This window comes from Lichenostomus cassidix, chromosome 2 (genome assembly GCF_008360975.1).
Source record: "Lichenostomus cassidix isolate B80296 chromosome 2, HeHo_3.0, whole genome shotgun sequence".
Lineage (NCBI taxonomy): Eukaryota > Metazoa > Chordata > Aves > Passeriformes > Meliphagidae > Lichenostomus > Lichenostomus cassidix.
In genome coordinates, this window is record NC_139482.1 from 113440767 (window position 1) to 113456111 (window position 15345).

At 39.5% G+C, this 15345-nt stretch overlaps 1 protein-coding gene across 2 annotated transcripts; it reads right to left on the reverse strand.

Annotated features, from left to right (window-relative positions):
• Positions 1-3294: 3294 nt before the first annotated feature.
• Positions 3295-14807, reverse strand: LOC146442018 (epidermal retinol dehydrogenase 2-like). 2 transcript variants are annotated; one of them, XM_085052875.1, is made up of 6 exons: positions 14362-14807; positions 10496-10627; positions 8939-9038; positions 7131-7275; positions 6037-6159; positions 3295-5527 (listed from the first exon to the last, which is right to left on the reverse strand). In XM_085052875.1, the coding sequence occupies exons 1-6, from the start codon at positions 14686-14688 to the stop codon at positions 5434-5436; spliced, it is 921 nt and encodes a 306-aa protein (XP_084909001.1). In that variant the 5' UTR covers positions 14689-14807; the 3' UTR covers positions 3295-5433. The 2 variants fall into 2 exon arrangements, with proteins under 2 accessions (XP_084909001.1, XP_084909002.1); XM_085052876.1 differs by having other exon boundaries at positions 10496-10622; positions 14357-14807.
• Positions 14808-15345: the final 538 nt, after the last annotated feature.

Here is a 15345-nt window from a genome sequence, read left to right on the forward strand (position 1 = left end):
AAGCAGCAGATTACAGTGAGGGGAAGCTGAAATGATTCAGCAATGAATTCCTGGTTATGAAACAAACCAGAGAGGATGCTTGTTTATTATGATGACATTTCAAAGTGAGCAACATCGGTGAGGAATGGTGTTGGAACCAGAACTTTGCCAGCTCTAAGTTAATAGGAGGAGCCTGTTCCCAAAGCACGTGCTTATGCAGGTATGAAAAGATGTAACTTGCTTGCTCTTTTGCAGAGCTGACCAAAGGAACAACCAGCTATCATTCCATATGTAATGGAAATGACAATGATGATTAATAATTTATATACCTAAATTAGATGCTTCTGTGTGCTGTGTAATGTTACAGCTCATTGCTATCTTTAGGTAAAGAGTGGATGTGGGAAGTGACAAGGGTCTTTGGGGACACACAGTGATTTAGGAGAGCTTGCATTCTGTTCACTGCCAGCTAGATTTGATGATTTCTTTAGAGAATTGTTTAGCATTTTGAAATTTGGCATTTGTGTGGCTTTTTGGGAAACAGTTCTCCGAGTTGTATTTATATTAATGATCTTCAAGTGACATACATTCACATGTCTGGGATTTGTTTTAATCATAACAAATCTATTAAACATCAGATACAGGAAATTTGGAAAAGCAGGGACAGAATTTATGCAACTTTCACTACTTTTTGTGTTTCTCAGGGCAGAAGTAAGGTGAAAGACAAAGGTAGTGACAGGGAAACAGAGGATTTCCTGACTTCCAGTGCCAAATCCATCCCTCCACAATTGTTCCATTACCTGTGGGAACTGTCAACTAAACATCTCTCCAGTCAGAGGCTTAAAAAATACAAGTTACCCATGGAAAAGACTTCAAACATTGCAGGATTTGGAAATATGTTTTTCACTTTTAGTATATAAAACTAGCCCCATATTAGCTTTGAGTATTCTTAGAGTGTCTTCTATAAAAGCCATCCTTCTAAAGTAATAGAGGTTGATCAGACCTTTAGAAGGACTGAGTTTTTCCTGGGAATGTTTTAAAAGGTAATGCGGTAATGCAATTCAGGTGATTAAGCAGAACAGGCTATGAGAATTTCTGGGAAAGACGAGGTCTCTCCATGGTTTGCTGCAAGTTGCATCTCAGTGTCTCCATGCTTTTGTTCTGTGCTTAAGTATACGAATGAAGAATTTGCGCACATATGAGTGTCTTGGGAATGGGTCTTTTTATCCCACATCCATTTTTGGGTTTGTTTTGTGTCCGGAGTAGTTGCTGCTGTGCCCCTGCCCCAGCCGGCCCCGGGAGTACAGCGATGGGTGAGAGTCAGTCTGGGATTTCCTGCCAGAGTAATAGGGGGCGAGGGGCGATTGCTTTTTTTCCGGTGGGGTGATTTGTCTGCCCAGGCACGCGGTGGGATCTCTCTGAGGAGAGGTACGGTTACCGTTTGGCTTTTGCCCCTTTTTCCCTTGCCGTTCGGCACTGTGACTGGAGCTTACTGCCTTCTTTCTCAGCTTCTGTGCTGCTTGGAGCCCAGCGGCAGTGCGTGCCGCGCCGGGACACAGGACTGGGAGCAGCCCGTTCCCCGCCCGGGGTCACCTCTGCCCTGCACAGCCCGGACCCAGGGAGCTGCCAGAGCCGGTGAGCTATCCAGGGCAGCGATCCCCTGCCCAGTGCTGCTGTTCTGTGCCGCTGCTTCAGGGCTTCTGGTTACTCTGTGACCCGACACGAGGACACCCCACAGCTTCGGGCACGGCCCGCAGTTTCTGCTACATTTTGCTCGTTACCCCCGGGTGACCCAGCCCCTGCCGTTCCAGCCGCTGCTCGGGGTTCCTGCTACGGCTCATTTTTTCGCTCTCCAGAGGGGCACAGGGATCGCCTGCCCACGGTGAGTTTGTAAAGAAAGCCTTTTTTCCATCTGCTCTGCGGCTGTGCCCGCCATTACCCTCATGAGGGAGACGCGACTGATCTCGCGCCACAGCGCCCCCTGCAGGCGCGGGGGAAGCATCGCAGCGGCCCTGCCCGGCCGGGAGCCAACAGCGCCTCTGCCGGCAGTGACCGTAACTGCACCGACGGGGAAAGCTGTTACTGAGTTTCCGGTTTTGTTTGTTGTTGTTGCTGCTGGTGTTGGTTTTTTGCCTTGTTATACATATACATACGAGTAAAGAACTGGTATTCCTTTTTTCCACATCTTGCCTGAAAGCCCCCTGAATTTCAACGCTACAATAACGCGGAGGGAAGGGGCATCGTATTTTCCATTCCAAGGGAGGTTCCCACCTTCCTTTGCAGACACCTGTCTAACAAACCAAGACAATGAGAAACTTTAATAATGACTTATGGGGAGCACATAATGAATTTGGGAGAAACACTGATGTCTGAACTAAAAGAGAAACTAAGAAATGCAGGAGAATATATGTAACGTATCTTCATGTCCATGTAGTGTCTGTCTTCCCTAGAGTTGTATATTTCAGATGCCAGTTTGGCCATGAGAGTGTATTGTTTGCCCAGAAAGAAGTGCAGATATTTTGGGTCTGGACCTGGAAGGCTGCTGTATAATGTTCATAGAATCACAGAATATCGTGGGTTGGAAGGGACCCACAGGCATCATCAAAGTCCAGCTCCTGGCCCTCCACAGGACAGCTCCAAGAATCACACCATGATGCCTATGGTGCAGTGTATGATATCTTTTTATCACATATATGACATTCTCTGCTTTCTGCAGATTCTTTGAAATGCTCTTCCTTCAGGAGGAACTTTAACACAGGGCAGGAAATTAACTACACTGAGCCATGCAGTCAGGGGGCTTAATGGGACAGGGTGCTACAATCAGCCTCTCTCTTCTTCATCCCCTGGGTATTAAGGAGGCACAAGGGAGCAATGTACAAACAAAACCAAATGAGCCCTCACTTAGTTGCTCACAGGAATGGAGTGGCACTGAAATATCTCAGCGGTTACAGAAATTGATGAGAAATCAAATTTTTATATGGTTGCTTCTAAGGTTTATTGAAAGATATTTGTTAGATTACAAAGTGATCCAGCATCATTCAAATGTTTCTTTATCAAAATGCTTATAATTTGAATATTATTAATGTTTTTCATCAAATGCTCAATACTACAATTTCATGTATAAGAAAAATGTGCTCTGAAGAGGGATGTTGTACCAATGGGCATAAAACAAGAGCAAGAAATCATATTTTATGTGACATCACAGATTATCTCACTATTGGTGCAACAACACAGATCTCCTCTCCATCAGCTTTGCAGAGAACAAGGAGTGCTGCCAAATGAGAAAAAAATGAAGATAAAGTGTATTCCAGTCTGATTTGCAGCTTCTGAAGTAACAGAATTTCTCCAGTAAAAAATGTTTGTGTCATGGAGGAATTACAAATACGATGAAAACCTCAAGGAAGGAAAGGACACATTTCTCAGGAGTTGTTGATAACTCTCAGGTACTTCCTACGTGGCTTAAGTCACACTATATTTCAAAATATGAAGATAATTTCCTATTGAAGAACAGGAACATCATCCAAATGCGTCTTCTTTGCTTTACCAGAAAAGGTTTTGGCTTACAATTTTAGAATTATATTACTGGATCTATATAACTTCTGTACAAAAAAGAGAAACTACTCCCCCCAAATAACACCAGCACCACCAACAACCAACCCCAAACCCAGAAACTTATTTCCTGCTATTTTCATGGAAAAGAACAAGTTATGATTTCTAGGACTGATAAGAAGATCTAACCAATCAGTGTGAGACTTAGAAAGTATAAGCTTTACAAATTCCTTCTTGAGACAAGCAGATTAGCCTGACAAGAAGATAGAGGCAAGAATGCCCTTGGCTGAGGTTGCAGCAATGCAGAATAAGGTTTTGCAGGGTGGTTGTGCAGAAGAGGTGTGAAATGTAGTTTAGAAAGTAAGACTCTTATTTCCTTTACATTTTTCTTAATCTACTCATGTCCTGTCTATACAGTTGGTGAACTTACAACTGTATATCTAGACAGTAAGGTTGATATACTCTACTTAAAGAAGGTGAAAATAAGAAAATGGTCCTGGAAAGTGAGCCCTCACAATGAGCTCCTTGGCTGCAAATATTTCATCCCGAAACCTCAGATTTTAAATGATGGGTAGTTGAACAATGTATTAATGTCACTAGCAGGTGACATGACTTCAAGTGGGAGTCTCATTTCACAAATAATTTTAAAATGTATTTCTCTCACCTCATGAGCCCTGTTGTTAAATTCTGCAGCACCAGCAATGAAATTATGGATTAAGATATTCAGGCTCACAGTACATTCACAAGTACAGTGTCATGTCAATTTGCATTGACTCCTGGAATCATATTTAAAAATAATCATAGATCCAGAGCCAAGCTGTAACATTCATGCAGAATAAGGAAATCCCGGTAGTCAACATATTTGCTTGCAATTGAGGAAACCGTGGTTGTCTGCAAGGGCTAATTTAGACTTTTCTCCTGTCTCATCAGTACGAAGAAAATAGTATTTCAATTAGTCATCTCCTCGATAGTTTTAAAAAATATAAATCAATAAAGCCTTGCTTTTCGAAGAGCCAAACTTCAGCTAGAGTTCTCCTTCTGTCAGTTAAATGTTTCCCTGTAATATCTACAGGTACCTGAAAGAATTTATTGAATGCATGCATACTTTGGAAACACTGGGGTTTCAACAGTGTGCACTCTTAAAAGGATTTGTTGCTGAGAGCCTGTAAGTATGGGTTTAGTTTAGTACAATTGAAATATGATGGCAAGTGTGGGCAGTAGACAGTTGTTAAATGTTCTCTGTAATTCCTTAGAGTTTTATAAACTGGGCTTTGTAGATTCTCTATTCTGCTCTGCAGTTAATTAATTTATTTTTAACTAAGCCAATTATGAACATTTTATGTTAACATTTTCTGAAAACTTACATTAAGTACAAGCACATATTTTGTGTAACTAATCTCTGAACTTCTTCTGTTGTAGGGGATTATTTTGTTCTTTAGGACCTTTATGTTGTAATTTCATTTAAAGACTGTTGAAGATCATGGGTGTGAGTTCTCTCCAAATATAAGGGGAGATTTTGCCCATAATTTTCCTAGAATACATGAGCTATTCCTCTTGTCTATATTTCTTTTCCGATGATTTCCAACAGAAATTTTGTTCCACAGTAAAAAAAGGATGCTTCATATAAGTTTCGTTTTGAAAACACTACAGTCCATGCAAAGCTGTTGCTTGGTCATGTAACATAATACCTATGTGATTTAAATTTTTAGTGATTTTTCAAAAATTACTCAGAAAATTTCCAAACATGAAGACAGAAAAGACAGTTGTTAATATTTGAATGGTGTGCTGACCAGTGTTAAGTGGCATAAAAGAAATTTTGATATTCTGTCAAAGAATGTAAGATTTAAAATTTTTTTACTGAAAATGTTCCCTTAGATGGCGCTTGAGTTCTTCAGAATACTTTTGGTTTCAATCCTTTTTCTTCTGACCAAAGGCTTCTTCCATGCTCTCAGGGAATTTAACATAAGACTCGAGGAGTAGGAACACTATTCTAGGGAGGAAACTGATAACGCAAACATTGAGTTAGGCTAATGTTTTTTTTTCTTTTAAAGTACTCTATGAATGAAGAAATGACAAATACATTATATGTGCTTATTACTTATAATATCTGGCAATAACATATTTGGTTCTTCAGTGTTAGAAATAGGGAAACAAATGACGGACTAAGACATTTTGTGAAAGCCCAGCCTGCAGTGGAGGCAGTGACTGGAAGCAGAAAGTTCTAGACAAGGCATTGCTCCCAGTTCACTGTCCCAGGAAGATTTTTGAAGTTTCTAAACCCAGCTGTAGCTTAATACCTTTCTTAGACACAGAAGTGGCCAGAGGAACATTATTCACCTAGATTAGAAAAAAAAAAATCATACCCGCTGTTTCTTTGAAACTGGGTAAGTCTAACTGGATATACTGAAGGAATATTAACTAAAGGACTATTTGGACTAAACTTTCCTGCTGATTTTAGAGGCATATGTCAAAGGAAAGAAGGTAATGCTAGAAGAAAAGTCACATACTTACATTTTCAGACCAAAAAAGTAAACAGCTGGAGGCATGATTAGATAAAATTTTTCCTTTTTAATTGCATCCACAATCCTTTTGGCTGCATGCTCTGGATCATAAACAGGAAACAACCAGGGTTTTCTGTAAAAAGAGAAAGAAGGGTTGTAAAATTATAGAACTTCACTTTTTAGAAAACACACACACCACACATATATAATTAAATGATTGATGCATTTCCCCTCGTCCACTCAAGTAGTCTCGATAAGGAATCTCCAAATCTTTTTGTTCCTGCTATCTTCAAAATAAAATAAAAACACTGTGGTGATGTTTTGAAGTTAATGACTTCTTTGTAAGCTGATGTAACCCCAATGAGGTTGATGTCCACAGTGGCTGCAGCTTTGGAAACTTCCAAGCTTAGCCATACTTTATGCTGTTCTAGGCATCACTGCTCCAGCAATTCTTTTCTACAGTAAATGCTGAGGTGACAGCTAAATACACAGGAGGACCAGGCTTGTCAGCAGGCAGGAGAAGGGCTCTGCTCTGCATACATCTGCTGCTGCACAATGAGGGATGGTGGAAGCAGGAGCAGAGCACTGAAAAGCCAAGATCACAGGTACTGCACTCTTGCAATGGCTCATTGAGTGCTTGCAGCCTCTGCCATCACTGCAGCCACAGAGCAGCCAGCAGATAGCATCACCACAGCCATTCTCACTCCCAAGCACAGTATGTGCTAGTTCAGGCAGTGGGGCACAGTTAATAAGGACAGGTCATGGCTACCCTGACAGCCCTAACTGTAATTGCACTTCCAAAATCCCTTGGGGCAGAGAACATCAGCAGTGGCCACTCCTCTGACAAATAAGATTCCCTTAGCCCTTAAATAGTGCTGTGAATCCCTAACTGTTCCTTGGCTGGGAGGTTATTACATAGTCCCTATTATTAACTGTATGCAAGACTTGCATTTCTTTATGTCAAAGATGTAGTTGTTTGTGCCAACAGGGAAAAAATACTGAACTGAAAATCAAATCAACCAGCCAGAAGCCAAATAGGATATACCTGGTGAGTGTTGATTATTTTTGACATATGAAATAGTACCAGACCTAAGCTTTACTTACGCGCTTTTGAAGCCTTTAGCTAACCGAGTACTGATAAAATAAGGGCAAATGATTGTGGTTTTAATGCCACGTTTTCCTTCATGATAGAGTTCTGAATTTATGGTTTCCATCATTCCAATGATTGCACTCTTACTTGCAGAATAATCTGAAAAGTGAAGAAAGAAGAAAAATGCAAAATGTCAAAAGCACCACAGTAAAAGCTGTATACAGAATCAAACTCTTCGTTATACTATGTAAGCCACAATATTATTTAGTTCTATCTATAACCCTCTTGTAATTAGTATTTAAAGCATATTAGGGATGCTAACTGGAGATTATTGGCTCTTCTATGGAATGAAGCACAGTTGCCTAAGGATAGGGTTCATCTTTTTCAGAGAAGTTTCTTTTTTCAGTGTGCTATGGAGAGATATAGGAAGATGAGCTTATTCAGCATCTTCTGTACATTTCTGGATACTCATATACAAACCAGGCATTCTTTCAGTGCAGAATGTCTTCAACTTCTAATATTACAGGTTTCATTTCAGAAAGAACTATTTTAGTGGTAAAATGGAAATACCCTTCTTATAAATGCTGCTTCAGCCTTTTACTTCTGATTTGCGCTGCAACTACAATACCATTTTGTTTGCCCAGAAAGACTGAATCTTGTCTGATTTTTATTGTTTGATGAACATATGGAACTCCATTGTTGGAGATGATCCAAACTTGCCTCACACAGCCCTGTGCATTGTGGCCTAAGCTGGGCCTGTTTAATTTGGGGTTATGGACCAACTTAAATTCAGAGATTGCTTCGAACACAAATTATTCTACAATTTTCCAATTGTAAGCAAGTATTTTAGTATAGTGTTTTATGTGTGGTTTCCTAGGCTTTTTCAAACCTGTATGAAAGTAGTTGTTTGGTACAATAAAATCCAATTTTGCTAAAAGGCTGATTTCAAGGACTGGCATCAGAGGTAGTTTCTTATTCTTCAGGAGTTCACCCCCAGTGAATGATGGAATCACACAGCCTAAAAATACATATCTAAGGTGTAAAAGGTTATAATGCATGCATGGGCAGGTCCTCTCCCATAAGCCTTACAGTTACATGATGACAGCTGAACGTGACCCATATTATCAGTACCAAATACAAGCCCTCAATAAGAGGTAGCAAATAAACACTACAGTAATGCCACCAATCAGCAGAAGAAGGAAGAGGCACTTATTACACTCAGGTTCGAATTCCCATAGAGTGACCTGAGAGATACAATCAGCATGTAAGAGAGGCTTGAGGAGAGACTGGGCAGCAGAACCAGACTGATGAAATAGGAAGGACTGTAGCAGACTGCTCTCCTGAGAGAAACACCCGAGATTACTGAGCTGTGAAATAGCTTAAAGCAACCTTCATTCAAATTAATTTTATTGAAAATTCTGCCAAAATGCTTTCTGCACTTGAAAACCATTTCCCAAGTAAACCTGTTGTTCCAGGTATATCCCGTGTGTGGGTCTCAAATCTCTGATCATTCACCTGCAGAAAACCTGTCATGGGAAAGAGTTAGACAATCTGTATGCAGGGCTCCCTCCCCATGCACATGTATGAGCTCTGTTGTCCTTCTCATGTGAAGAAAAACAGTCTGTAATCAGACTGTAAAATCTGCAGAGAGCTCCCTGTGTCACTCAGACAATGTGACACCATCACACTTCAGTACACCATCACCTTTGGCATCCACAGGGTCTTGTCAGTTCAGGCTGCTTAAGCCAAGCATTTATGTGGTCTCTGAGAAAAGTGATTATTTATGTAGATCTAATTTGTAATGGCAGTTAACAATACTGACCTGACATCCTATAGAATCCAATTAATCCAGCTCCACTGGCTGTGCTAACCAGATGCCCACGGTTGCAGGCCACCATGGCTGGAAGAAAGGCCTTGCAAGTCTAAAGGAATAGAAATATATTTATTTGAAAATCCCCTTTATAAACAGGCATGACAAAAATATTGCATTCCAGAATTAGGCTACACAACCTGATTTGCTTTCTGGGCTTTCAATATACAAGAAGTCCAACAGACCTTTTATCTCTCTAAGAATTTTTATATGAGAGACAGCATTCCCTTGAATGACTGTCCTCTATATCAAGATCCAACAGCATTAAAACAATCTATTCAAAGCAGCAAAGTTTGTATTTTCTCTGCTTCCTGGTTCCTCACGGTTTGTCTCTTTGAGACTGTTGCCAAATGTTTGGTACACAAGAGGGAGCCAGAAGTCAACACATCTTGAGGGGTGTTCAGCTGTTTGTCAGCGCTTTTTATTACAAACTGAACTGGCAATTCCAGCCCTCCAGAACACCACAGTGGGTGATACTAGCTGGGAAGAATGCTGGTGTTTTATGAAGGGGAAGATAAGGAAAAGAGACAAGAGTAGTAATTTCTTTTCAATAGCTGAGAAATCCTGTTCAGCTCCAGAAGTGAGTGCCTAGCACCTCACTGTCCTCCTGCCCTGTGTTTCTTCAGACCTATCAGGAGAAACACCTTTGTGAGTTAATTTTCCTCACGTATTTGCAAGAATGATGCAGCGTGGCTGGGGAATGCTTAGAGAACTTCTCTCAGCAATAATTTCCTATAGAGAACTGTCTTTTTACAAAGGATTTGTAATCCCATATTATTCCCTGATGCAGGCTGTTCACTCAGGCATATAACCAAAAAGTGCAAGAGGGGGCAATAATAACACTCTTTCCCATAATAAGCCTCCTAAATTCAACTGAAACCCCAAATGACTGCAAATTCCTTCAGCGGTGCAAAACCAAATTTTTGCTAGCCAGATTAGTTTTCTGTATATTTTAATCAGATGGTGACTAGGAATGAAAGCACAGCCTGAAGACTGACACCAACATGTGCAGCATAAAACACATGGAATCATCTAGGCTGGAAAAGACCATAGAGATCATTGAGTTCACCTCTAAATGTAACACTGCCAAGTCTGCCAGTAAACCATGGCTGTGTCTCATTGAATGCTGCAAGTCTGTTAGGCAAAGCCTTCTGATGCCAGCAAACATCAGGAGCAGGGAAGTCATGTGCCATCATATCAGCACCACCTTCAATCACAGCTGCTACAGGTAGAGTATATTTCACAATAGAGTTGCACAAACTTTGATTTACCAGAGTGCCCAGGCAGGTTTGTGCTAATCTTACTGAGACATCCTGGGGAGACTGTCAGTGTGCTGTGTCTCCAATTACAGGATAATTATGAAAACATATATTCCCCCAGCTGAGGTCCTTCATATCCCTATTCCAAGCTGAGTTTTTAAGGTAGATGCAACTTTGGTGATTTTCACACCAACATACTTGTCTGTACCCTTTGGTTACTCAGAAGTGAAAAAACCAGAAAAAACTTTACCCAGACTTGTGAGAAGAAGTTGGTTCTGAAGGTCTTTTCAAAATCTTCATCTGTAAGCTCACAGAACTTTTTCCCAGTCAGTATGCCAGCATTATTGATTAGAATAGTAACATCCCCAACTTCTTTTCTGACCTGAATAATTAAAAAAAAGGATAAACAGTAAATTTTAGAAGGGTAAACAGTAAATTTTAGCAGGTAGACTTGCCTCTTGTGCTTCATTTATGAAAATGTTTGGTAATATTTGCAATAATTGATATGTATGAAAGCATACTTATGTAAGAACTTTGGTATTGCATCAGATCAAAGGTCTACATAAGGCCCCTTGCCCCTGTCTCATGGTGGAAAGCAATGACAAAGGGACCCAGGCTCTAAGGTCTCTGGAGTACTTAAATTTTCACGTGCTGCAGCTTAGGATCTTTTGAGAGCTATAATATATCTGTGTCATTGTATTTAATATTTCACAGTGATTCTCCACCCTGCCTCGTCCCTGAATTTGTCTAATTGCTCCCTGAACTCCAGAATCCTTTTGGCTTCTAAAAAAACCTGAGATAGTAATTGACAAAGCTTTAGCAGGCCCTGTGAGCATGCTTTAACTGCAATCAGAATATTTCCAGTTCCCTGTTTTGGTTTTGTGAGAACCTGAATTCCTCTGCCAAGGCTGTTCAACTCCTTTTCCCTGTAATTTTTAATGAACTGGAAAAAATTTCAGCACAGATAACTAGGGGATACCAATCCCCTGAGTACAAAAGCATCTACCATGAAATAAATAGATAGATAGATAGATAGACAGACAGAATGATCATTAGGTCCATTTGGCTCTTTTCCAAAAGTTTTGTCCCATGATTTGGAGTTATATCAAAAGAGATATTTAAGTTTTACTTACAGTAAGAAGAATCAGTCTCACAGATTTCTGTGCTGAATTTGGATTGTTATCTGGGGGTCTCAAAAATTATAGTATGATCACCAAAACATAAAAATCCCACATGAGCTGCTGCAATCCCACATTGCCCACATGGCAATTTGGAAACAGGTGCTTGGATCTGATGCCCAAACATTTGACGTTCCTTTTGCTCTCTCAGAGAAGCTTAGAGTTCAGTAAAGACTATATTTTCATCATTAACAGCATTTAATTTACCATGGCATCATTTGTCCTGTTTACTCACTACTACAAAATACACTTGAAGCTTGGCTTCCATTTAGAAGAAGTCAAGCTGATAATTCTACATTATGCATTTTTTTAGGTGTCTGTTAATTCTTCTGTTAATGTAATTTCTACCAATTTGTGTAAGATAGGTTTGTAATTTGTAACCTCTCAACTGCTCTTTGGCATATTTACTGAGCTTTGTTCCTTGATCCTCTGTTATAACAAAACACATATCCTGCATTTCTAGTCCCTCAAATCCATGTCTGATTTCCGTCAGAATTCCCAAACTGACACTGCCTGTTCCTGAAAATCAGTTGCTGTTCACTTGACCAGTTTACTCTAAAACCTCTTCTTTAGGGACTTCAATGGACTCTTTTGTTTCCTAGAAAGAAAATTTACATTAGGGGAAAATACCTAGGTTTTTCTGCAGTGAGTATACCAAATTAAAACACTCAATTGAACTTTCCTGCTATTGCTTTCTCTTCTGTATCCAAGCTCAAGGCATTTCATATTGCCAATCAAAATTTTGCAGGTATTTGCAAGAGTAGAGTAGGCCCATAATAGAAAAACTCTTGATCTAATGTCTGTCTCCACCATGACTGATCAATACATGCAAATACCTATGAATATGTTGGAATTGTTAACAATAATTTGATCTGTTAACATCAATTTTTAAATTGTAAACTGCTCTTTAAGTTTCTGTTGGCAGGTCAGTCTGCACACTTCAGAATAGTGTTTGTTGATGTGGGCACAGCAGAGCAAATTCTGAAGGCTGGAGTCCTGTGGCTGATTTGGTTAATGTGCTTGGAGACTGAAAATTACTGGAGGGCACAAAACAAACCTTTTAATACTGAGCTAAAATAAGAGCAAAGAAACTATTTCAAAATGTACAATATGTATAATGAAGTGCCACAAAGAAATTAACTACATAAGCTTAAATTACTCTTTTTGGTACATGTCTTTGCAAGAAGCAGATTGTATTTGTGGGAATAGGCATTTAATGCCTATTTAAAATGTTTTTTAATTTTTTTTTCAGAGATTAGATCTTGATAAATTGTAGGATAAGTATTTTTTTGTACTTTCCAAAAGAAAATTCAAGAAGAAATGCTGTTTGATTTATGGTACCATTCCAAATAAAGATCAAACATCACATATGAAGTACTGCCCACAATTTGCTCAGATAGAATTTTTATCTCACTGTAAGGTTATATTAGATATTAAGATTGCTGAAATTACTGCTTCCAAATTTTTCACAGTCATTATCAATATCTCACCCAGGTGAGAGGATCATATCATCCATGCTGATCAAGTCCCTGGCAAAATTATCTTCCTCAAGCCCTGCATGTTGAGTCAGCACAGGATGGAACACTGAATACTTTGCTCATCTCTGCAGACATACTATTATGGTACAATAAATATATCCTCATTACCACAGCCCAAGTAATTCCAGGATACCACCTGTGGTGCTCAACAACTAGCACCAACGGCCTCAAGTGGAATATTTTTCTGTGCAATGGTAATGACCTGTGCCCCACATGCTATTTACGAGAATGGGTAAAATAATCCCTTGCTGACTGCAAGCGTGAGAACTGCAGTTCCAAATACTTACAGATCCTGAATCCAACTTACTTGTTAGAAGTACTTTTCCTCAGGAATGTTTCTTGGGCAAAGAAAGTGTTTCAAACTTTCATATTGTTGCTCAGAAAGACTTAATCTGATTTGGTTAAAGATTAAAAGCAACAACTGAAAAATGAAGTGCCGAACTCCCCTACAACTCCTCATTCCACTTACAATTTATAGAAGATTAATGTTACATTTGAAGACTATTCTAAAACAATCTATCAACATCCATATGTCATGAAATATTTTAGCTGTTTCCTCTGATGTATGCCTTCAGACACAAAATGCCAAAGATGTGACTTGATAGGCATGAATATATCAGCACATACATTGAGAATTGAGCAGAAGTTTTCACTTGGATAAAGTGAAAATGTAGCTAACTGGATTATAAGTGAAGTTATAGTGGGAAGTATTTTCAGGCAGTTTAAGGAAAAGTAAAAATTAATAATGTTACTTCAATGTCCAACTTCTGAACTCTGACAATTAAAAAAAAATAAAGAAGGAATAGGTTAAAAAGCATATGTCAGAACAGCAGAAGACTTTCATTGAAAATGGATCATTTCTCTACCTTATTTTCCATCTGTATTGATGAAAAAATGAACTGAAGCTGAATCATCATTTTGACTTGAGACCAACCACATCCTAAAGACATTTCTGAAAACATAACACCCTACATCAACCTGAAAGAACTACAGTTTTCTGAACATATAGGCAGAGGGAATAACCTTCCTTTTATAATATCTAATGATAGGTTGTTTTAATTTCAAATTATTTATTGATTTCTTACAAAATTTTAAAACTCAAATTAGATGATATATGGCATTATTCTCTGTTGTGTGTTTTACCATACTCTTAATCTAAAATTATCATCTCACAGTGAAGACTGGAAATGGATAAATCTCAACAGTCCTGATTAAAACCAGATACTTTATTGCCATATGGAATATAAACCATAGTTTATATTCCATCTGAAAACTACTTGTCAAATAAAGAAAGGCATTGCCCTATGTGATAACTTCCCTCTAGGGAATATTCAGATTTCCAAAAAGCAATAAATTCAATCGGATATTCTATTAAAAAGAAGCAAGAAGTCAGACCTTACCTTCTCTGCCTGTTCATAGACCTCCTCCCTATTGCTGCAGTCACAATGGTACACAAACACGCAGCTGGCTCCCTTCTGGTGGGCTAATCTGCTTGTTTCTTTGTTGCCTTCATCATCGATGTCCCAGAGAACCAGGGTTACTCCCAAAGGAGCCAGTTTTAAGGCAACCTGCCTTCCGATCCCATTTGCAGAGCCAGTAATAAGTACTATTTCACCAGCAAAAGATTTTTTGCGTAGAGAAAATATAGAGAAGATGTTCTCAATGAGTAAAAAAAATGTAAATTTCAGGTATTGCAGGAGTTTCCGGATGCATCTGAAGTTGCACATGATTTGTCAGGTAGAAGCACCACTCTTCTGTTGTGTAAACCCAGAAACACAATGCGTTGAAACACTGAGATCTGGATTGTAAAAAAGATGTTGATCTTCAAACAGCAAGTTCTTTCGCAGTGTTCTTCTGTGTGGGTACAAAATACATTATTAAAGATTTGTTTTTTGAAAGCTGCCTTTACTAGTAGGATTAAAGCAAATGACATCCTCTAGATTCTACAGACCTGTTTCATCCCGGATGCCTCAGCTTCCATCTCTGTTTGTAATAAGGCTAAGTGACATACCTTTTAGGCAGGTATGTTGCGACAGTAGCTGTAGAGCTCTTTGTTTTCACAGCCAGGTGTTGCAAGGTGAACAAAAAAGTACTGAACACACTGGTGTGATAGCAAGCTTAGGAAGGAAGGTGACCTCCTTCGCGGGAAACGTCGTGACCTGTTTTGGAAGGCAGGCAATCGGAACATTCCCGCAACATGGGTATTTCCCAGTGCCGTCCGACCGAAATCACAGCACGTATTTCCATTTGCCAGCCAGTGACGTGCTGCAGGGAACAGCCTGGCCTGGCAGTTCTGAGCCTTGGTTTTCATCCTGCATTAGGCAGCAGCACTCCCTGTACCGTGCTTGGGACGGGACAGGAGAGGCTTAGGAGAAAAAGTGCCC